Source organism: Fulmarus glacialis, unplaced genomic scaffold, assembly GCF_000690835.1.
Source record: "Fulmarus glacialis isolate BGI_N327 unplaced genomic scaffold, ASM69083v1 scaffold7832, whole genome shotgun sequence".
Taxonomy (NCBI): domain Eukaryota; kingdom Metazoa; phylum Chordata; class Aves; order Procellariiformes; family Procellariidae; genus Fulmarus; species Fulmarus glacialis.
This window is the reverse complement of record NW_009198366.1, coordinates 33,494-55,537: the sequence shown is the minus strand read 5'-3', so window position 1 is coordinate 55,537 and position 22,044 is coordinate 33,494. Positions and strand designations below refer to the sequence as shown.

The 22,044-nt window shown below is 39.6% G+C and overlaps 1 protein-coding gene across 1 annotated transcript in view; it reads right to left on the bottom strand.

Moving 5' to 3' along the window:
• Positions 1 to 22,044, bottom strand: part of HECTD4 (HECT domain containing E3 ubiquitin protein ligase 4) — a 56,225-nt gene that overhangs the window by 4,901 nt on the left and 29,280 nt on the right. The window contains 29 exon segments of the mRNA XM_009572860.1: positions 1,679 to 1,834; positions 1,983 to 2,102; positions 3,264 to 3,410; positions 4,041 to 4,231; positions 5,019 to 5,142; positions 6,046 to 6,152; positions 6,360 to 6,511; positions 6,593 to 6,816; positions 7,704 to 7,911; positions 9,621 to 10,924; positions 11,239 to 11,418; positions 12,389 to 12,594; positions 12,801 to 12,913; positions 12,915 to 12,935; positions 13,244 to 13,449; positions 14,875 to 15,056; positions 15,626 to 15,786; positions 15,954 to 16,090; positions 16,223 to 16,360; positions 16,985 to 17,111; positions 17,284 to 17,420; positions 17,842 to 18,079; positions 18,620 to 18,783; positions 18,910 to 18,989; positions 19,260 to 19,408; positions 19,542 to 19,703; positions 19,988 to 20,091; positions 21,012 to 21,127; positions 21,569 to 21,738. Of these exon segments, the coding sequence (XP_009571155.1) occupies positions 1,679 to 1,834; positions 1,983 to 2,102; positions 3,264 to 3,410; positions 4,041 to 4,231; positions 5,019 to 5,142; positions 6,046 to 6,152; positions 6,360 to 6,511; positions 6,593 to 6,816; positions 7,704 to 7,911; positions 9,621 to 10,924; positions 11,239 to 11,418; positions 12,389 to 12,594; positions 12,801 to 12,913; positions 12,915 to 12,935; positions 13,244 to 13,449; positions 14,875 to 15,056; positions 15,626 to 15,786; positions 15,954 to 16,090; positions 16,223 to 16,360; positions 16,985 to 17,111; positions 17,284 to 17,420; positions 17,842 to 18,079; positions 18,620 to 18,783; positions 18,910 to 18,989; positions 19,260 to 19,408; positions 19,542 to 19,703; positions 19,988 to 20,091; positions 21,012 to 21,127; positions 21,569 to 21,738 (5,524 nt within the window).

Below are 22,044 nucleotides of genomic sequence, written 5' to 3'. Positions count from 1 at the left end.
CCTGCTGAATTCTTAAGTGCTGCTTTGTCTTCCAGCACTCTATGTGTAAGACTAGCACAAACATTTGTTATACCAGTTGGCCTGCAAATGGAATTGTTTGGTTAGAAGATGAATGGTGCTGTCTTCGTAACAACGGGGCACCTCCACAGCTAAAAGCAGTGAGGCAATGCATCAGAAATCATTACAGATGCTGAGCTGTGGACATAACATTTATCTCGTTATAGATACTTTCAATAACCACCACAGACCTTAAAAAGAAAAGAATTCCCCTTGAGAGAAGGCATCAAGGAGCCCTTTGTTCAGCTAATCGGTACACACTTACGAGAATTTTCCTTTACACAATTTGATAGATGACACTAGCAGGTATATATGAGAAGTGCATTTTGGGCTTTTCTCCTCTAACTCCATATAACCCCATGAATCTCCAAAAAAGACCCATTACAATCAGTACACAGACTGCATTAATTTAGATAGCAGCGATCAATTTTCTTCTTTGACACAGAGTTGATGTTTGCCTTGATACCCTATCAATTATTCAACAGATCTGCAAAGCAAGATTTTCCCGGCTCTTCTTTAGATCAAGTTTCTTCCTGGAGCACATGCAACCCACACAGCATCCAAGGGAGCCAGCACCCCCAGAGAAAGTAAATATCCAATGGGGCTGGACAGCATCCACGTAAAGAAGATCATATAAAATGAAACCTCACAAGTTAAAATATAGTATAAAGAGAAGAGAAGGCATAATAATCTTGTTTAATAAAGTAAGATTATTGCTTAACACTTTCTGTTGAAAAGCAGTAGTCCTATGTCATGAGAAGTCTGTCTCTGTACTGGTTAGGTGAAGTCAAGGCAGTCAAACGTCTATTCCTTTCTGAGGTTCATTCTTTTAGCCAGCCACATGAAAATTATTACAAGAAATACCGTACACCCCCTCACAAAAATGAGCACAATGCAATTTTAATACTATTTACTGCAAAAATTAAGAACAGTTTTTTAAGCAAAAAAACCCTTACCATACTCACCATCTCTTCAATTTGGCTGGAACAAGCTGAAGTTCATACTTCTGATGTCAAGTTGAAAACAATTCTCAAGAACACCTCGCTTGGGCATGACCATTTTTAATTGCTAATGCTTGCATATTTCCTTGACAGCTACATTTGATAATAGTAGTATCCTGTACTAGTATTTAATGGTATCTTATTGGCTATATAATCTCACATCACTTTAACAATAAAACCACAGTAGCATTACCCAGCTCATTACTAACAAGAAAGTACTTAAAAAAAAAAAAAAAAATCTTTGTTATCAGCACAGTCTGGGTTTACCATGGCTGAGCATCAAAACAACCTGAAGAGACATTCTTACTAAATGCTCTCCCCATGCTTCAAACAACTTATTATTACTTCATTTACTTGCTTTAGTTAGCAAATTTGCATGCCCAGGCACTCATACTTCCTGTTGTATTAGCTAAAATATGAAAATTAACCATCTGGCTTGCTTAATTCTTGGAAGCTTCATTCTTTTCCATCCGCAGGACTATAAACACCATAAAGGTAACGCTGCTCCTTAAAGTTAACATGAGCCACAGTCTGGTGAAAACTTGGATTCCACCTGGAATAAGTTCTCACGACTGTACCTGATGCCACCCACGCTGGTAACTCTGTAATCCTGAACTTACTTGTTCCATGGACCTCCTCCCCTGTGAACCGAATGTTGAAAGCATATGTAGGGTCTCCACCACTGGCAAGTTTAACACAGAGCTGCGAGGATGGCACACAGGCTAGCTGTCTTGCTGCCTGACAGAAATAGGAATTTTCTGAAGAACGGATCTCCCCTATTTAAAAACAAAACAAAAAAAAAATCTTCATACTCAGAGTATTTTGCATTAATAAGCATCTAAGCTTGGTTAAAACAGATCTGATTTTAATCCATTGCTGCAATGGATTAAAGTGAATTTTGAAAGAGGTGAGTGTTTCCCATACCTCCAACTATTTCCAAGGGATCCAGGGTGATTTCTGGGGCTGCGTGATCAGCAGTTCTTTGGACAGTGGCATTCAGCACTCTGTTCATTACAGTTACCTTTGTGTCATAAAAGATTAAGCCTAAATAAAGAAACACATATTTCAGTATAGTTAATCTATCCTTTTATGATCTTATTTTCTGAAATTCTCTAATGGACAACAGTAGAGTAATAATTTCGTCTTCATTAGGTATGCAAGATATGGCTAATCCAACTCTTCAAATTTTTTTTTTTTTAAAAGTATTTTTTACTAATGTTTACCGGAAGAAGCACATTGGGTTACAACACTGATGAACACAATTCTAATGTTATATAAATAGATCCTAGCAACTCCACCAGAATCTCTGTAAATCAGAAACATTTTGCCAAACAGCTTTCAGAAATCTGAGATGTTTTGACAGTAATGCTAGAGGCAAGAAAAAATGATAAAAAATAGGGCTGTCACATTGCACCACAAATACGGGCTCTATAAAGACAAGTCTCTGAACATTCCTCACTTCCCCATACCAGGTTTACAAGTTTTTTTTCTAGCTGGGCCAATACAAAAGCCTACTTACACACACTGACACCTTTGGTGAATTCTGTATCTTCTACTTCAGAAGAAAACAAATTTGGGAAATGTAATGACCTAAATCTTGGTTTTGTTTGTTGTCTAACGAAGGCTTGCAAAAACCGTTTTAAATGCTAATGCACGATAAGTATTTTCTTGATCTCTCTAATTATACAACTTCAATTACAACAAAGATGCCAACATGTCCCGGGACTTTCACCTGATCTGCTGCTTGTTGACTAACAAATAATTTTAATTTATGGATATCCCCAAGAAGATAAAGGTACATTTGAAGGCCACCCACAGACAGAAGAGATGGGCCAACTCCCCCTACGGTCAAGAAAGGTGCACAGTGTCTATTAACTACTTGCAAAAATAATCCCCCTCGCCTTTAAAAAACAAACCAAGAAAAAGAAAACACTCCCACGCTGAGAAGTGCCCTTGGGTTAATGCCATTTTTTGGCTGTTACCTCAGACAGACCGTGTGCCAGCTTATCAGGCTGAGAATGAAGCCAATAAGCCTTTGTTAGCGTGCTGAAACCACTCACTATCTCGCTTTCCCTCTTCCCTCCATGTTCTCCTTTCTGTCATATGTATACACGCATTAAAATCTGCTGCAAAATATACTAAGAAATTCCATGTGGTGCACAGTGCACCCCTTCAGGCAACAACCACGTTCCCTGAGAAACTGACCTTTAGCCTCTTGCAGTAACGCAGCAATACTATTAGCGTACATCTCAGTTTGCCGAAGCTCCACCAGTGGCAAGAAGAACGTCTCCAACGTTGTATTGAGAGACTGAAGCAGTGCAAACCGTAAGCGTAGACTTTCCACGGGAACATCTGAGGCAGGAAACATCCAGTCAGAGAGATAAAGAGATTCCCTACCTACTGCAAAGTCCATCTTCCCAGCAGATTCAGTCCAGGAGCCACACAAGCTTCCTTCTAGAGCAGCCCCTCCTGATCCCTGCACATCAACACAAGGGCTGAAGATGCAAGAACAGCCGTGATCCGTGATGTTCCTTCCTGGATCTCGAGTCTCTGGGTGTCTGAGTCTACTATCTTTCATCATCACTTGCATTATGTGGAGACCCTCTTAAAGGAACTTAGTGCTTGGAACAGGATTTAGGTGACTAAAATCTGCATAGATCCAGAATTGAAATCCAACCTTCCTTCCCCCTGCAAGCTAAACTCACCAGATATCTTCCTGCTCCAGCCTGATCTAGGAGGTATGCTCAGAGAGCAGAGAACACCTGTAGTGCATTTCTAACAATGCTGCCGAAGGCACCACGGTGCCCAAGCACACGCAAGGAGAGAGAAGACCTAGAGTCAGTGTTTCCCTTGGCCCACAGAGGCTCCAATCTGCAACCTCCAAAGGAATGTCCCAACTACCTGGGCGACAGCCAGGTCGTTCAGGAGCACTACCCAGCTCTTCCATTGAAGAGATCCTCTATGCAAACAATTTATACATACTCAACAGACAGGAAATTCTGGGATCTGCTGCATCAGCTGGATCCAAATAAACTTCATGGGGATGGAGTCGTGCTGGTGTAATTGCAAGGTGACGACAAAGCCTGTTAATATACTGGACAAGGGCTACGTCCATTTCCAGTGTCCATTTCCGGGACGCTTTTTGAGCATGTCTTGCATCAATGCAGGCACACCTGAAATGTAAAAGGCATAAAACTTGTTGAAACCTAAGTGCAACACTGCTTACTAAGAGCATGTTGAGCACAACACCAGGTAGCTTGTTCTACTTCTCTCCCCTTTTCTTAAGCAGAGCTGTTTCGTTACAAAATTTCCAGTTTGAGAATAAGAACTGATTTATCACCTACCTTGCCCCGCTGTTACTAAATAATAAGAAAAAAAGGAACTGCCTATTAAGCTTACTTACTGCACTATCTTCTTTACGCTCTGAAGTGGATATAAGCGAAGGAGATGTGGCAATTAGCTTGTAGCTTGACACAAGGAGATAAGGAGGATTCATTTAAGGGACTTTCTTCCTGTACAATATTAGCAAGGAAGTAACTGTTCCCTCTTCTACATTACTACTGACCCAGTAACAACCCTGCCAGCTTAAACAATTACCCAGTGCACAGAATAGAAAGCTGTTGTGGAAGGAAACCAGAGACAGCCAGATGGATCTACAATTCTCATCAGGCCAATTTATTACACAGTTTGGAAGCTATAAAGGACAGTATGGCATATGATTTTGTTAGCTATGTAGTGTGCAAGAAAGTCAGGAACCTGCATTTTGACAGCATAGTGACTCTTTTAAAGCATGTTTTAAGAAAGTAACCAACAATTTTCTCTACAGGCCTTGCAGCCATGGATAGAAGTTTGTGTGTTACTAACACACAGGTTAAAGCTACTTGGAGTAGGAACACTTGGGATCATATTTTTTTTAAGGTAAGCACAATTAATCTTTACAAAAAGATTCGCAAAATTTACCTTTCAAAATGTAGATCATATCCACAGGACAGAATAGCTCTCCACACACTACGGATATCCTGTTTAGATCGGTCAACCACAAATCTGTGAAATCCATCCAGTGTCAAATACTTCTCCTCAGGAACTGACAGCAAAGATACGACCACCAAATAGTTAATGACTAACTATAAAGTCTACACACCACACAGGAAAACGGTCAGTGTATGAGGTGGCTACCTGCCAGCTTTCTCCTGGTTCTACCCATCCCACCATGGCTCGTTTCTCGAGTAGTTCTAAACATCATGCTATTCAGGTCCAATCTGGCCTTCAGTAAATGGCACTCATTCTTTCCTCTCAAGGACACAAATCCCCCAGCTGCCCTCTGCAATAGCTCCACCAGTGTATCTAACCAGGTATCAAGGATCCATACTTGGCTAAATGCTGAAATTCCCCTCTTCTGAACTACCCTGGCATTTCCTACAGTGAAGAACAGAGCCCAAGCTCATGTCTATTCACTCTTCCACCTGACTAGAGAAAGAAATATCAAGCAAGATCCTGGAACTAACCCCTGTCATGGCATGGCTGTGCTCTCCCCTCCATGGATAGACTGGTTATGAGGCATCTGAAGCTTCTCTTTCATCCAACTTTCCTCTTATAACTTAATAATTTTCCTGTGTAGGTTGAGAAACACAATTTAAAACTGCCTAGTTCAACCCCATGACATCTTAATCCCCAACTGCACAAAAAAAGCCTTGAAACTATACCTCTTAGGAAGTCAGTTCTCTACCCAATGTATTCACATGGCCTACGCACACTGTTGCACGAATTGCATTAGCATGGTTTGCTCTCACTTACATTGATGAGTCCGGATTTACAGACATACAAATAAAAGCAGCATTTTAAAAACACTATTTAAAAAAATTAAGTTAGCTTCATTAAAAACAAAGACAAACCAAACCTATCATGACATCATATAAGCATGCCTATAGAAAAAACGTATTTCTTTTCTACAACGTAATACTATAGAAAAATTCTATACAGCTACTACCTTCCTGTTTCTTTGTGGGAGACTTTTCAGGGTCCTTCTCTTCAGGTTTGCTCTTCTCAGGAGATTTTGGCTTTACAGTAGGTTTCTTCTCACTTAAGGCTGTTCGGCTACAGGACAAAGTGAATGTTAGGATGAAAGTTTTCTTTCGTCTGTTCAAGAAACCAAAGCATTCCTTGAAGGTCTTTTATAATCTCACAGTCACATTTCCCTCTTCCAACCCGTACATAGAAATACAGAGGGAGGGGGAATAAAAATCTGGATTGTTAATGAGAAATCAAATATTTCACAACTGTCAAAAGGCTGAAGGCACCAACCTGACACTATTGAGCATAGACTTTTCCTTTGTAGGTGGTTTAGTAACTGGGCGCTTGGTGCTCACAACTTTCACTGGATGCTGTTCTTTGCCCGCCTTATTGTACTTGCTCTTGTCAAATTTCGGCTTGGGCACGCCGTATTTCCTTAAAATCTGCCGACATAGAAAGTGAATAATTACCCAATGCTTTCAAATTACACAAAAAGATGCTGAAAATAATTTTCAAAGCACTACCTGAGTAAGCTGGTCCTCTAGCACCTTCTTTGGAGGGCGGACATTTGTGAAGAACACATGAAGAAGGTTTCCAGGAGTCTGAGAATTTATCTGTTCTTTACTAAGATAGATATCAGCAACCTTAATGGGTTTCGCTGGAGTTAGGCTCAGCATTTGCTCAGAATGGACGCAGCTTTTAAATATTTCTGTGAGGACTTCCCGAGCACCTGGGACCAATTTCTCACCTAATAAAAAAAAGTGCAATACAGTACAAAATACCACAACAACTGTTTAGAATTTGAAACATGAAAAAACATTCTGCATTCAGCTAAAATATTGTATCACATGCTGCTTACTCCGAGAGAGAAAATCACTTAGAAAAATTCTTCTAGCAGACCTGACCTTTATCCACTCTAATACCCCCATTTATGACAGAGAACTGAATGCCTTCTCCTGTTTTGGCCACATACTTTAATTACTGTTTGAGTGACTGTAGTGGTAATGAAAAAGTAGATTATTTATGATGCCAGTATAAAAATTATGTAGTGTACATACACACCGACACCTATCATTTGAACTAGTTGTCAACTGAACTTCCTCCAAGTATTATCCTCCCCTGCTCCTTGATTCAGGATTCTGGCCCATTCCAGGTATATTAGGGTCTGTACAGCTTTCACATTGCTAGAGAATATAAATTACTAGCTGTTCTACTTGAACAGTTTCTACTCTAAAATTATGCTGGGTCTAACAGTGGTAAATTATTACAGTGGCTATTTTCTCAAAAAAGTCACTAAACAACACAGTCAGTAGTTTTTTGGGTTGGTGGGGAGTTTTTCGTGGGGTTTTTTGTTTGTTTTTTTTTTGGGGGGGTGGTGTTGGGTGTTTTCTTTTTTTGGTAACTGTTTGATTAGCTGTGAGAACAGTTGAGCAATGTTCAGATTGCAAATAGCTGCTTGTCAACTGATGAGAGGGAGGAAACTTGCTTTGAAATTACTCCCTGGCTCCCCCTCATTGTCACCCATCAATTAGTGAGACATACTGAATTTACACCAACAAGGAGAATCTGACCCCTGTACGTCCCCAAAAAATGCACAATACAAGTGAGGTATTTGCCAATATGAAAACCACATACCTTTTATTGACTTATCATTGAAATAATCTTCTAGTGCTGGGCTCCCTTGTGTGTCAAATAAACTCTGATTTACAGTAGAAACAGTTAAAATCTCTTCAGTTGACATTTCCATCAGTTCATCTTCACCATCCAGACTTGACAAACCAATGAGATCACTACTATTAAATAGACTGGCTCGGATTTTCTCTATTTTAGCTCTTGACCTTATCTGTACAAATAATGAAATTAGTTAGCAGGAATTCTGGCAAAACAAATTCACTTCCATTTATATGAATTTGGGTCTTAAGCTTTCTCACTTCCCCATGTAGATAGATAATCACTATTGCATCTCTTCTAACATTCTTCTACATCAATAATTTGATACCAGAATTCAGGTTCAGCCTAGAAAACATCCTTTCTAAGAACATCTGGCCACTGAAATCACCATGCTGTGAGTTAATCAGGCACAGTTCTGAAACAGCTATTCCATTTCTTAGTCTGGAGACAGCCCTATCAGATAAGAAGTTGAAATTTTCAGATAGGTAACCTGTCATTATTTGCAACTCTGCTGTCCTTTCTTCAATTCTCCGATTAGAAAGAAATACCTAAATTAGCACAGGCTTTGAAGTCTCAGCTACACAAACTGGGAACAGGAACAGTAACTTCCTTTGATTCTGAGAATAACCACCATTATCAGAACAGCTACAGTCTTGGAGTAGGTTTCAATGTGAATACGCTGACAGCTTTCTGTACACACTTTATCGTTTATTTCAACCCTGGTGACTTCATGTCAATTAATAGCTTGAAAGTAGCAACTGTAGATTTTCTATCTGAATAAGCTGATTTTCTTGTAAAAGGGAAACTGATACAGTCCCAGACTATGGAAAAAAGTCTCTCTAAATTCACAAGCTAGCAGAAATGGCTGTGCTTTTGCAAGCTTCTGGTAAATCTGCTGCATGCAGTTAGTGTAACAACAGAGAGGAAGGGTTCCTGTGCGTAGCTGAAAACCTGGAGTGATCTGGCATCGATGACAACCACCTAGAACTTTTAGCTTTTAAAAATTAATTTGGAACCAGACATCAACAAAATTTAGCATCTCTTCTAAAGTAACTTTGTAGAGGAATCTGTAGATGGTTTAAAATATGTGAAAGTGTGGCCATTAAGCATTAAATAATTGCCTTGTGGGTCACCAAAGGGCCACCTATCTCTAATCTCCAGCAGTGGCCAGTAGCAAATCTTTGAAGAAAGTTACATGAAAGAGGAAATGAATACATCTTTTCCTTTACATATTCTCTCAGCCTCCAGAAATCAGTGGTTTAAAGATTTCCTCAGGTGAAGGCTGCATTGACTGCTGTGCTTAATAGCTACCAATTTGCACATCCTCCATGACCTTAATCCCTTATGAATTAATTTATACTCTTGGCTTCCGCAACATCTTGCAGCAATAAGCTCTACAACATTGAACACACAAGAGTACTTCCTTGTTTTAAAACTGCTACTTGATAACCCCACTACTAGGTCCCCTCTGTCCTTTGAGAGACAGTGACCACTTATAAGACTGTGAATGATACAGAGAAAGTCAATGGAGAATTAAGTTTTGTGTTCCTCAGCCATCCTGTCCAAGCTGAGAACTCCTAGACTCCTTAGTCTTGCGTGCACATTGACATACATTTATTCTGCACCTGAGCTACACCTTGCTAACAGTACCTTTCACTCTCCGTCATTCAAGTTGTGACCTCAGTCAAGCAGAAGGATCTTTACAGAAGAAACCATACAGCACACTTTCCTTAACAGTCAGATCATGGTGTTACATAGAAACCACAAAAAGTATGGTATTTCTCAAAGCCAGAGGTTAAAAAAAAAGTTACTAGAATCAGATCTCATTCTTTCAGAAAAAACTGACCCAAAAGGCACCCTCTCCTGATTGAAGGCTATTACCTCCACTACAGCAAAACCTTTGATTGGCCGTGACAGAAGCGGCTGGTTGTCCAGAGATGTAACTGTGTACATTGATCCAACATCAGACACAGACGCTGTTTCTACATTATCAAGTGGTTCCCCGAGGCTGCCAAGGCTGCCAAGGCTTCCAGTACTGCAGTGTGAAAGATCCAAACTCTCCTGGCTGGAAACAACATGCGGTTCTAGCAATCCTGGTGGGATGGCCAGTTCCAGTCCAGCTTGAAACTGGTCAACTGAGATATCACTAACGGTCCGAGATATACCCTGCGAGCTGCAGAGGGAAGCCTGGCTTGTAGACGCTGAAGCGCTAACGCTCATGGCAGGTGTGACACTGCTAGAGCTGCTGATATCCAAACTGTCTGCACTACTTGAAACAGTTGGTTTTTCCAGTTCGGTTCTGCATTCTCCTCCTTCTGCTTTGTCCTTGATTTTTTTGGGATCCTCTTCCTGCAAAGGGATGTAGATCTCATCCTTGAAGACTCCACCATGTGCATTACATGCCTTCCTGATTGCACTCCTGACAGTACTCTCCTCCAAGTGAGTTGGTATTCCAGAAATGACAAGCAAGCGGCTATGAGCTGTGGGACCTACTAGTGCTTGACACGCATCTGCTACAGCATCATTTGTCACACCCAATCCTTGTGGATCCTTTTTAGTTAGGTGTCTGAGAATTATAAGCAGAGTCAGTGCTCTATGAAACCATAACATATCCTCAGGCTTGCTTCCTCCTATACTGAGGATTGCAGCATCTGTTTCAGCTGCTCTGGATGAAGACCGTTTGCCTGAAGATGATGTCTTTTCTCGCTTCATTTTGACTTTTTTCCTCTTCGACAGCAAGCTTGGACTCTGTGGTGTCTGTCCTGGAGAAGATGAAGATGAGGAGGAAGAGTCACTAAGATTTGGGGCACTTGTTGAAGACATTACATTAGCTGTTACACTCATATTGATAGGTAAGGTTACTTCTGCTACAGCCAGGCAGACTTCCATCAGAGCATGAAAGTACGTTGAAAATCGTCCTTGGTCAGCCACTCCAACACCAGAACCACCACACGCATTTCCAGACACCCAGTTTTGTGTTTCTTCGTCATACAACTTGTGAAGTTCTGACTGCAGGGCCATAAGCATAGCTAGACAGGGATTTAGGTGAAGGGCAATAGACGACGACAATCCTGCTGGATTTTTTTTCTGCTCCAGATTGTGAATTTTGCGAAGCAACTCAGCCAAGAGATGAAATATTAATTCCTTCACACACGCTGCCATGTCAGTTGTCCAGAGAAAGTTCCCTGTGTGTGGAAGGCAAGACATGGGAGTCAGCAGTATTTCACTGTTAGTAGCTTTATAACACGAGTTGCAACAGTAACAAAAAAAGTACAAGAAAAGGTCGTTTCAATGGCTATATGTTAGCAGTAAGAAAGACAGGAAGGCTACTCCCAGAAGTGCATCACAACAGAAAACTTCTAGAGTTTGAAGAAAATTTCAATATAATGGAAGAGCTCAGAAATACTCTGGGGCTGTAATTTTTCTTTTTTTCGCTACACTCTCCACCTGAGCCAGCACATTATTGGTGCACATTACTAAGTAAATACTGCATTCTCACCTAAAAATTCCACTACTTGCAAAAGAACTGAAGCAGGAATAGTATCCAGTTCGTCTTCTGATTTTCCATCCCCATCTTCCAATTTCCAAGTTAACAGCTGCTCTGTGAATGCCATTGCCAGGGGAAATTCAAGGGGGAGAGAATGCAAGACCAACACAGCTCCAGGAGGAGGAGATACTCCTAAGCAAAAAGGTCAAAGAAAATACTTATCACGACTCTAGGCATTTGTAAAGTAAAAGTGGTAACATATCTTTTAGGATTTTTTAAAGGCTAAATTTATGCTAAGTGAGAATTTCTTCTATTAAGTACCTTGTAATAAACAAATAGGAATGTTTATCTATAATGATAAGTTGATATCAATCCTTAATTACAAATATACAGATAATTTTTTTTACATGACATATGAAATAGAACTATTTTTAGCCTGTACATATCTAAATACATATAGGACTTTCACAAAACCATTTATTTGTAGTATGATGTGTCTGATCAGTACTGAGAAAAACATCAGAGATGCTGTAGTTGAGCAAAAGAACTTAAGGACCTCCAAAGGAAAGTTTTAAGAGCTTAGTGCACTCGGTCACCTTCGCTGCTCTAAATAAATCACGCTGTCTCTCCCTTAGGCTGGAAGACTAAAAAGAATATTAATGATTGCTCTTGCTTGAGAAGCTGGGATGACCTATGTATTACTATACTGCATATATATTACTCTGCGTATTAAAGGGCCTTACAATAACCTACAAAACCAAAAAGAAAAAAAAAAAATCTCCTCCATCTGAAACACAGCATCTCAAACAGCAATAGCACCAACTTGAACACTGCAGAAATATTCAAAAACACTGCTTTGTGAACTCCTGGAAGGCAAAAATAAGAAAAAAAAAGCAGATCCTGACAGATTTAACAGAACTAACAAAATCAGTGTCAGATGGCTTCCAACATTTATAAAACCATGCTCTCTTGGTTAAGAATAATTGCGTATTTCTGCTAGGACACATTTCTTAATACCTTGTACAAAAATATTGTCATAACCAATAGTAGGACTGGTGACAATATAGGAAGGTCTTATAGAGGCAATGGTGATGCTTGTCTCTTCTGAGAATACAGTTAAAAAGGTTTTGGGTTTTTTTTTTTTTTTTTTTTTTTTTTTTACCTAGTTTGATGTGGACCTTGTCTGTAGGGGTGATCACCGAAGGGTACTGATTGGTTGTTGGGGGAGGTGTTAGGCCTGTGTTGGTTGGAGAGGCGTCTCGAGGATAGCACACTGCTTCAATTAGGTTTAACTGACCATTCCTTTTAACTTTATGCCCGAGCCCATAGACAAGCACTCGAGCCCAAGGAGCTTTATACAGGGATGAACTAAGAAAAGAGCAAGAACAGTTCAGTTAGACTGTAACTAGCTACTAAAAATCCCAACCCAATCACAGAAAGATGAAACACACTGCGGTATTTATCCCACCACCCAGGAAATGAGTCTCTGAGAAGAGAAAAATCTAAACAAATGAGCAACTACATACTCAGGGTTCACAGAGGCTCATCTTTGCCACTCTTGGTCCCTCACTTACTCTTTGCGGAATCCAGACTGACTTTCCTTACAGGACACAATTACAAATGCAGCCCCAGGAAAATTAACATCCATATTGACTTTGGATTCTGAAATCGGGAATTCTTCTTTTTTTAGGAAACTGTTCTGGTGCCGTCTGTAACATAACATTTCATAATGAAAGCTCCCAAGTAGCAGCAGCAGCAAACCACCTCCCTCTTCTTTTTTCAGATAAAATCTAGCATTGTAAATAATGACATAGTGTGAGGCCACTTCATTTTAATATGATCCAGAGTATCGCGTGTGTTTTCAGCGTGCCCACTATGATCAGAATAGGAATACAATCCATCCAGAGAAACAATTCGGTGTGAGGGACAGTATTATGGAAGTTAGAATCACACATAAAGCAAGGACTCCTTAGAAAGGGAAACACCACTGCTCATAAATCATTACTAAGTATTTTACCTGCAAAAAGGAGCAGATCTGTTTAGTGAGGTCTAACAGACTCTCCTCTCCTTGATGCAGTGTCCGAGTAATGGCAACAGTAAGCCATTCTCTGATGGCTTGTGAATTGCCCTGGTAGAAGAGGTCTGTGGCAGCACAGTTCTGGGAATGGATGCAGTGTTGCAGGGACTGGGCCAAAAGAATAGAACTTGAACTGATTGTTCCATCTGTAATAACAAGTAAGATATGACAAATTTGGAGATCACTTCAACATGTTTATGTGGCCTATGAAACAGACAGTGGAAAGGGCAGTTTTAAAACACTTGGAAGATTACAAGCCTCTATTTTCACTCCTGTGCAAGTGCAAAACTCCTCCCAAAGGTCAGCAGTAGAAAGGATCCACCCAAGACTAGACTTGCACCCCTTACATTGTTGGTTGCAGATGGAATGGCCCTCTAAATGCCAGCTGTGTTCTTCACCTGCCTCGAGCCAACCCTTAGGGAGGTCTGCCACACATACACTGAGCTGTGGGTTCACAGCTGCCCATTTTGTCCCATGTATGAAGGCACACATACTTCAATTTACTGCACAAGTAAAATGAGGACAAGTGAACAGAAACGCTCTCTTCCCCACTCATTCTAGATGAGGTGACAGTGGCTTTATCTGTTCTCAAGCTTTGCCTGTATATGAACAAGATAGCTTCCAGGCAGCCCCGAGTGGGTCGCAAGCCCCAACACCTCATAGCTGTCATTCTGGAGCTAATGGGAGAAGTCAAAGAAAAAAAAAAGTGCAATGCACAAAGGAGCGGGCAATTCACCAAAATGCCAGTTTGGAAACTGTATGTATTAGCAGGAATTGAATTAGACATATTTTAAAGAGGAAAAACTAAATAAAAGCTTGTAAAATTATTCTCAAAGCCATGCAAAGTAGTGCTGTACTCTGCAAGAGGATCTTTTACAATGCGGCATCTGTTAGAGGTAGCCAAGTTTCAAAGTAATTGGAGGAGGGAACAGGACTCTTTCCAATGGTAAATAATTACTTTCAATTATTAATAGCCTATATTTAGCACTTCCTACTTCCTCCTTATGCTCCAGCCACGTTACACACATTTCTTTGCATGCAGAATAGCTTTGTCACGATAATTGTCTGTTAACACTCACTTGAATTAGCCAAAGATTCTTTTCCATGATTCAGCACATACATTCTCTAACAGATCTGTGATTCCAGTAGGAAAAGGACAACCACTTTGTGAAATGAAGAAGAGTTGAATTTTGAAAACTGTGAGACCCAACTGGCATTTAGTTTTACTACCCTGGATTCGAACTAAAAAACATTCTCAATCCTTACAAGCATCCCGTATGGATAGCCCCCCCACCTCCCAATAAACAGAAGACCACCGATGACAAAAGGACAGAAGCACACTGAATGGAATCTGAGGAGGGACTCTGAACTCTCTTGAACCCTTTTAATTAGATCATTAGCAAGAATTTCAGTTTAGTACCCTATCACTAAGGTCAGTAGTCCATGGAGACATTTTTTCAAACACCATCATTATTAACTAATTAATGAATAACTGCCGAATTATTTAGATTTTTTTTGTCCCCAGAAAACTATTGTACCAAAAGAGAGCTGTGATAAAAATTAGTGTTTACCAGGAAGAGGTGGTGCAAGAAGTTGGTTGGATAGCAACTGCAGGTGCTCCAGAGTGATATCACGGATAGCAGGAATATGAAAGAGCCGAGTAAACATATGTGGAGATTTGGGGGCAAAAATATTGAGGAGAGCCATGCGGCAGTATAGCTTGGCCAGAGAAGCTTCACTTCGCAAAAGCTCTCTAGAAAACACAAACATCAAAACATAAAATTGCTTCACCACATTTAAAATAAGCCATATCCAGCAACCTGCCCCTGAATCCAAACATATATACCTAATTATTTAAAAGGTTCGAGTAAACCCAAATCTTTCTTATTCACTTAAGATAGCACTCAGCCCATCTAATTCTGGTACCAAATTAAGGCACCCGAATTAGAAGCCACCTCTCCACAAAGTCAGTCAAGAGTTCTTGAGCTTTTAGATAGCAACTGACTGATGGTACAAGGAACCTAAGCTTCAAGGAAGGCACCTGTTAGACCAGCATGTATAAAAACACTTTCACATGACTAAGTAAAATCCTTCCAACAAGACAATTATAACCAATTTCCTTTATTACAAAAAAAATCAAAACCCCACTACCTATTAAAACATGAATCTTTGTCAGCTTGAATCCAACAACTACAATAAGATTCAGAAGTTTACTACTGCTCAAAATAAGTAGATAACTGCAGTAGATAACTGTACTATAGGAAATGCTATAGATAAAGTCAGATAATACAAATGTCTTCTAACTACATTACTTTCTTTTACCTGTGAATTTGGATATTGGTATTATCCAGGGTAACCAATCCATTTGTTGCAGTCCTCCTATAACCAGCAGGTGGCCTTTCTAACATGTCAATAGGATACCAGTATCTTACCAGAACTCCTTCACTTCTGAGATATGTCTCTACTTGTACCAATTCATTTACCTGGAACATCAAAACCAACACTGTCAATAAACACAGTAATGATATTTTTTCTTCTTCAAAAAGGGCACCAAATCAGCATTCTAAGCAGTTTAGTACACTTAATCATATTTGCTCACAGATGTGTGATGCTGATACATTAAAAGCCCTCCCAATGTATCTTTACTCACTGAATCAACATCCAGAACAACACCATGAAGACCGAATGTCTTGAGCATCCCACGAATAGCAAACTTGGGTAAAGCTGTTCCAACAGCACTACTGGTAACGTTGTTACTGTCAGGAGAGCGAGTCACCACTGTGAGACCTAGTCAGAAAGGAACAACACAATTTTTAAGGTACAGCATTTTCCTCAGATTGACAATTTATGCAGTAGATCCCAAGTACCAGAGCCCCTTAGCTTTCATTTTTCCCTCAAGATACTTTTTGCTGACCTTACCTTTTCGTACTTTATCAATTGTAAATTTGTTTGCTTCATCTTTGATATCCTCGATAGTAGGAAGGTAGAGGTCTCTTGGGATGCCACCATTTTCCTCATAAAGGAATTCTACAGTTTGTCGTGCTATATCAACCATTCCTGGTAGACAAAAGGGAGTACTAGTTATTTTCCCCAGCCACTTGAATTAAGTTCTTATTCACATTAACATCATAAACAGATGAGCTATCTCATTACTTAAATATTCTTTCAGTCAGGCTGATACATAGGGAGTAGAGCTTTCCTGAGAGACACTTGTATGCTTCTCACTAGGGCTCAGAATTCTTACTTTGCTCTTACTGTGACTTTCCCACACACGGGTCGTCTTGCCAGAACTGTATTCATTTATAAAACCCCCCTTATTAAAGTGTTCCTCAAAAGTTTTGTCTTGATATAGTCATAGACAGAAAATGCACGTAGGTAATTTCTTCCCAAACTATTATTCCAAAGTATTTTTGTATCCCCATCACAACAGCACAACAAATTCTGCCACTATTTCTAAAGCCATTTTCCCTATTTAAATAGTCCAACTTAAGTAAAAGTGTTAAAGAAAAATCATGACCCCTAACAAATTCTAAGCACTTGACAAAAACAGCAAGTGATTTTTTTTTTAATTTAAATTTTCCAGCCCTGAATACAGTAAAACATAAAAGAAACACAGGTGTTATCTTCACACTTATTGCACATGATATAAAACAACGTGCATGGAAATAAACATAGCCATACCTAACTGTAAAGCTCCTTTAATCTGATCCAACCCAGACTTCCTCTCAGCCTCATTACGGAATCTGCTTCTACTTGTCGGGAAAACTTTAGTTTCCCAGGCTTTAACCAATAGGGCATAGTGATCCTCCTACAAAGACAAAAGTTATTTAGAACACCAAGAAGAAAGAAAAGTTAACAGCAGCTATATTTTCCTTAAGGAAGCAGGGAAAACCCTTGCGTGGCAAAACTTAAAGATTTGAATGACAAGATCTGTATTTAGACTACAAGTTACAGCAGGCAGAGCTTGCCATGTTCCTCACCCGGGGAATGTCATCATCGTCGTCATCATCACTTTCATCATCTGCAATAGGAGGGGGATGAGGATCGGGGCCTGATGTGATAAAGTTCTCATAGCTTAGTTCCATTTTATAGTGGCAAGATGTGTCACTGTCATATTCTGCAAAACACATATGGAAATAATGCACCAGAAGGCATGCAAAAATATTCCATGAAGTTTTTGAGATATATTGCATTCCGTGCTCTCCAATCAGTCTGTGGAAATGTAATGCATTTTGACATAGCATAACCAATTGGCTGATTCAATCTACTGTAACATCTTATTGTATTCAAAGCCCTAATAAGATAATTTCTTTGTAGTTGCATTAATTGAGAATAATTTTGGTCTTCCTCCACACGTAAGATTTTTTTTAATTGCCTTATCTAAAATCAAATAATCACGTATTTGACAATGCCTGTTGTACTGCTTTACCTAAATAGGCAGTACCTAAGGACTGCAGCCAGGATGTGCTTAAATCCTATTTAACTGATAGTAATTTCTTCTGAAAGAGATTTTAAAAGAATGTTAATCATCACTTTACGTTGTTGAGCCGTAGCAACAGCAGCAATTCTACACGGAGGTCCATGGGTCCCAGGATCAGAAGCTATGCTGGTGCCAGCATCGTTATCACTATCAGAAGCCATGGCAAAAGGCAATGCTTCAAAGTTGGCGCTTATTTCTTCAGCTAGGTCAATACACAGATCAGCAGCATTCCTGTGAGCCTGTCCTTCAGCATAGGCAAATTGGCGAGATCCAAAGTTAGCACGGACTTTTGTGTTCTGAAAGAAGATGCACATAAAAGCGTTAAGATGGAGTTGTGGATTGATTTGATTCTTCTCTTTGTTCTTTTTAAAAAACTCAGCCAAAGGGATAAGCTTTTCACATCTCCATGCCATATGGTTTTCCCAGCATCGCTAGCTATAAAACTGGATGCAGCAGGGAAAGTATTAAGCTTCTAAACACAAACTTTGAACTTGCCTTTTTTCTAGCTTCAAGATACAGCATACTTAGCTAGTATACTTTGAAGCAAGATCACTGCTGGGAAGGAATACTAATAAAAGGGCTACTACCACAGAATAACGCCATCTCATCAAGCCAGTGCACATTAGTGTCCTAATGGGCAGAAAAAGTTCAAAATAATGACAAAACATGTACGCATCTGGGAAGGGTAACGGAATACCTCAACCTAACTCAATAAAGGTAAAAACTATCACTCTACTTTTTTACAGATAGGTAAGCAGGCTCAATACTTTCTATATAATATTTTTAATATTTCTGAAACAATATATATCAAGCAACTATTTCTGTTAAAAACTTGCCTTTTTCTGAATGTGGACAACTGGCCACATTCCACCAGAGACATCTTCTAGATATGGCCCAAGTCGCTGGCCACAATACGTAAAATAAACTCTGCCTTTAGCTGGCTGCCCTGGAGGGGGTGGAGTTCCTTCTGTTCTTTCCCATCCAATTCCTGCTACATCACCTGCAGAAAAATGTAATCATCGAAAGAAGAACATGGATTTAATCTGTTTTCTCATCCACTGTTTCCCTTACATTTAGAGGATCTTCTGATTTACCAGAGAAGCAAGTTAGCTGTACTCTTACATACCAGGAGAAAGAGTCACATCCAATCTAACACTCTTCCACTGTAGCAAGCTGGAGCCATTGTAATGCACTGCTCGCCCATTGCTGAGAAGTAACACAAGAAGAAAATTAAAAAGAGCACTGAAGCAAGTAAGGATTACAACTTGCTACCAGCTGAAGTCTAGGTACTGTGATACTGACAAAAGGCAACTCAACTCTCCTTATTTTTATAAGGAGATATTCTAATTCATCATTTTAACATTTCAGTTAAAATGTATGTATTACCTACTACAATGTGCTCACAATACACCCCCCTAAGGAACTTACAAATGTTCTGAGCAAGACCATGATTTTTGATTTACATCTCCAACGTACTTGTGAAAAAGACAGGTGCCCACTGGGTTTGTCCAAGCACCATCCCGTTTTTCGGCTTCTGTAGCAAATCCGAATGAAACTATTGGTCCAGTGTCATCATCTGTATCTCCATAGGAAACTATTTCAATTTCCCAGTAGAATGATGGTGCCTAGAAATAAAAATAATAATTTTTTAAAAATTATTTACAAAACATAGGTAAAATAGAAAATATTCCTCCTTTTTCTTTTCATGCACTGTTGAATATAAATGACACAACCTGTTGCACAGTTGTGACTTCTTACCTGTACTGGAACTGGTGAAGTGGCATAGATGAATGTGCCCCGAGGAAGTCCCCCACCTGCGCTAGGATCAGCCAAAAAGGTCACAGCTGTCAGATGCGATGAAAACATGCATGCTCGCACAGGGGGAAACACTCTTGATGGGCTCCAAGTGATTTCTTTGGGCTACAAACGGGAACAAAGCATTTTATTCTACCAACTACAGTTGAAGTCATCTACTGAAATCCAATGACACATTCTTTCATGAAGTGCACATTTAATACAACACATGCAACTACCACAACCGCAATCACAACAAATCACATTCCATTACAGAAATTCACATTAAATGAAATGTTTAAATAAGAATCCAACCAGTTTAGCTCAAACACCACAGGCAGACCCTTCTGCACTCAGCAGTTGGCTTCATTTGCGAGGGACAGAAGACTCAGCACTGTTTCTGTGCTTACCTGTCTTCTGTCTGCTTGGAGTGGAGGAGGGGGAGGTCGAGCACAGTCACGATACAACATTCGTAACCTTTCACACTGCATTTCTACAACAAGGAGCCTCTCCCCTGTAACAAAAACCAAACCAAGTCATGAAGGTCCAAGCAAATCTAGTTACTTGAGTCCAACAATGCAATCTTAATACCGGTAAATAGAAACAAATATGACATTTGCATTTTAAGAGATCTGATCGAATAGTCTCGCTTACCTAATCAACAAAATTAAGGACAAAATCTAATGTATACAAGCAATTGTTTTCTTCACATTTAATTTATATTTGGTTAGCAAAGACACTGTTATGTTAATTAAGTTATAAAGTTAATTTTAGTGAGCAGGTTTATGACCCAGCAAAAGCAGGAACTCAAAAGAATTTGTGCCTACTGTCAAAAAAAAGTACGCTCCCTTTTACACTGGAGATCATACTGAAATCCACTGGGTTCCTACCCTAACATCCTTCGCTTCAGCCACTTTTCCTCCAATGAAAGGCTCTGATATGTTCCTAAAACTTGCCCTTGAACTAAGACTTCTGCTGGGCCCACTGCTTATCCTTAAACAAGAGGGAAGGAAATCAAGAGCTCAATGACAACGAATACAAGAAAACATTGTAAAGAAACAGCAAAAAGGTCATAAAAAGAAAACATATAAATGATAATGTCAAGGAATACAGAGTAGGTTACACAGGAAGCAAGAAAAGCGGAGAGGGTTCAGAAGCATAGTAGTAGAGAGCTAGTTCCAGGACTTACATCTTCTGTGACGCATAGGGTAATCACATTTGGTCTAAACTTTATGCCTAACATTTAAAATGATTTAGTCTGATTATTAGCTACTCTTATGTTAACAGCTCTGCAGTTATGACAAGACATGCTGTACTGTGCTAGCTATCAAACTTTAAGTAGCTGGAGGACAAAACACTGAAATGGTTTTAAAAGCTGTTATGTCTCTGAACTGAATACGACAATGAAGCTGCAAGAACACGTTGAATACTTACCAGGGCTGCACTCCTGTGCTACCAAATTAAGAACTTCTACAGCAGCTGGACACTGTTGAATGAATTCTTCACAGAATGAGCTGTCTTCTAACAGCTGAGCCATCACCAGGCATGCTCTTAATGGAAAAATAATACGTTTAAAGCATTACAAAAGTGTACGCTGAATTCAAAGTTGTCTTTACATGTACTGAATTCAAGACTATTTTAAAAGACAGCATGCCGACTGATCTATTTCTTTGTCTGGTTGCTTAGCTATCCATTGGAACTTCCACAATGACAGTTTTCCCCTGCTTCGTAACATTTACTTATACGAAGCATTTGCTCAATGTATTGTCAGTGTTACAGGGGGCACTTTATTTTTGGTGCTCGTTTTAACAACATCCAGACACTAAATGGACTTAAGGAAGCAAACAAGAATTTTTGCATTGTCCCCCATTGTCCATTGTTGTCATATGTCAATACCCACAGAGGAAGAAAACAAGAACCCATGCAGTTTTCTTGAACATTTGTATGGCATCAAAACAGACTGGGGTGCTGCACAAAAACCGACGACTCACCTGGTTCTTATTTCAGCAAGAAGCCGGACCACTGCCATTACTGGAGTTGAGCCATCTCCTGTTGCAGGAAGTGAGGTGTGAATAGATAGACTTCCCTCCTGAGGAAGCAACATGGACTGGACTGCCTGTACTACCTTCTCAGTAATGGACAGTTTATGAAGAGGCAATGCCTGATGGTGGGGGGGCACGGTAAAAAGTTAAATTCAAGTAGTTAGTTTCTAAGAAATGAGGGCGTTTTATTACCTGGAGTTAATTCTCATTTTGTACTATCACAAAACCAGCACCAAACACCAGTCAAAAAAAGAAAAAACAGAAACAAAACCAAAAAAACCAACACAGTATGCAATGGAACTTCTTTAAGCACCAAAAGATGAATATCCATGTTACTTGAATGAGAATTTAAATATAGATATTGTTAAGATATGTTTAGGTTAAGATATGTTTAAAATAATGAGACAAACTTTACAAATAATATT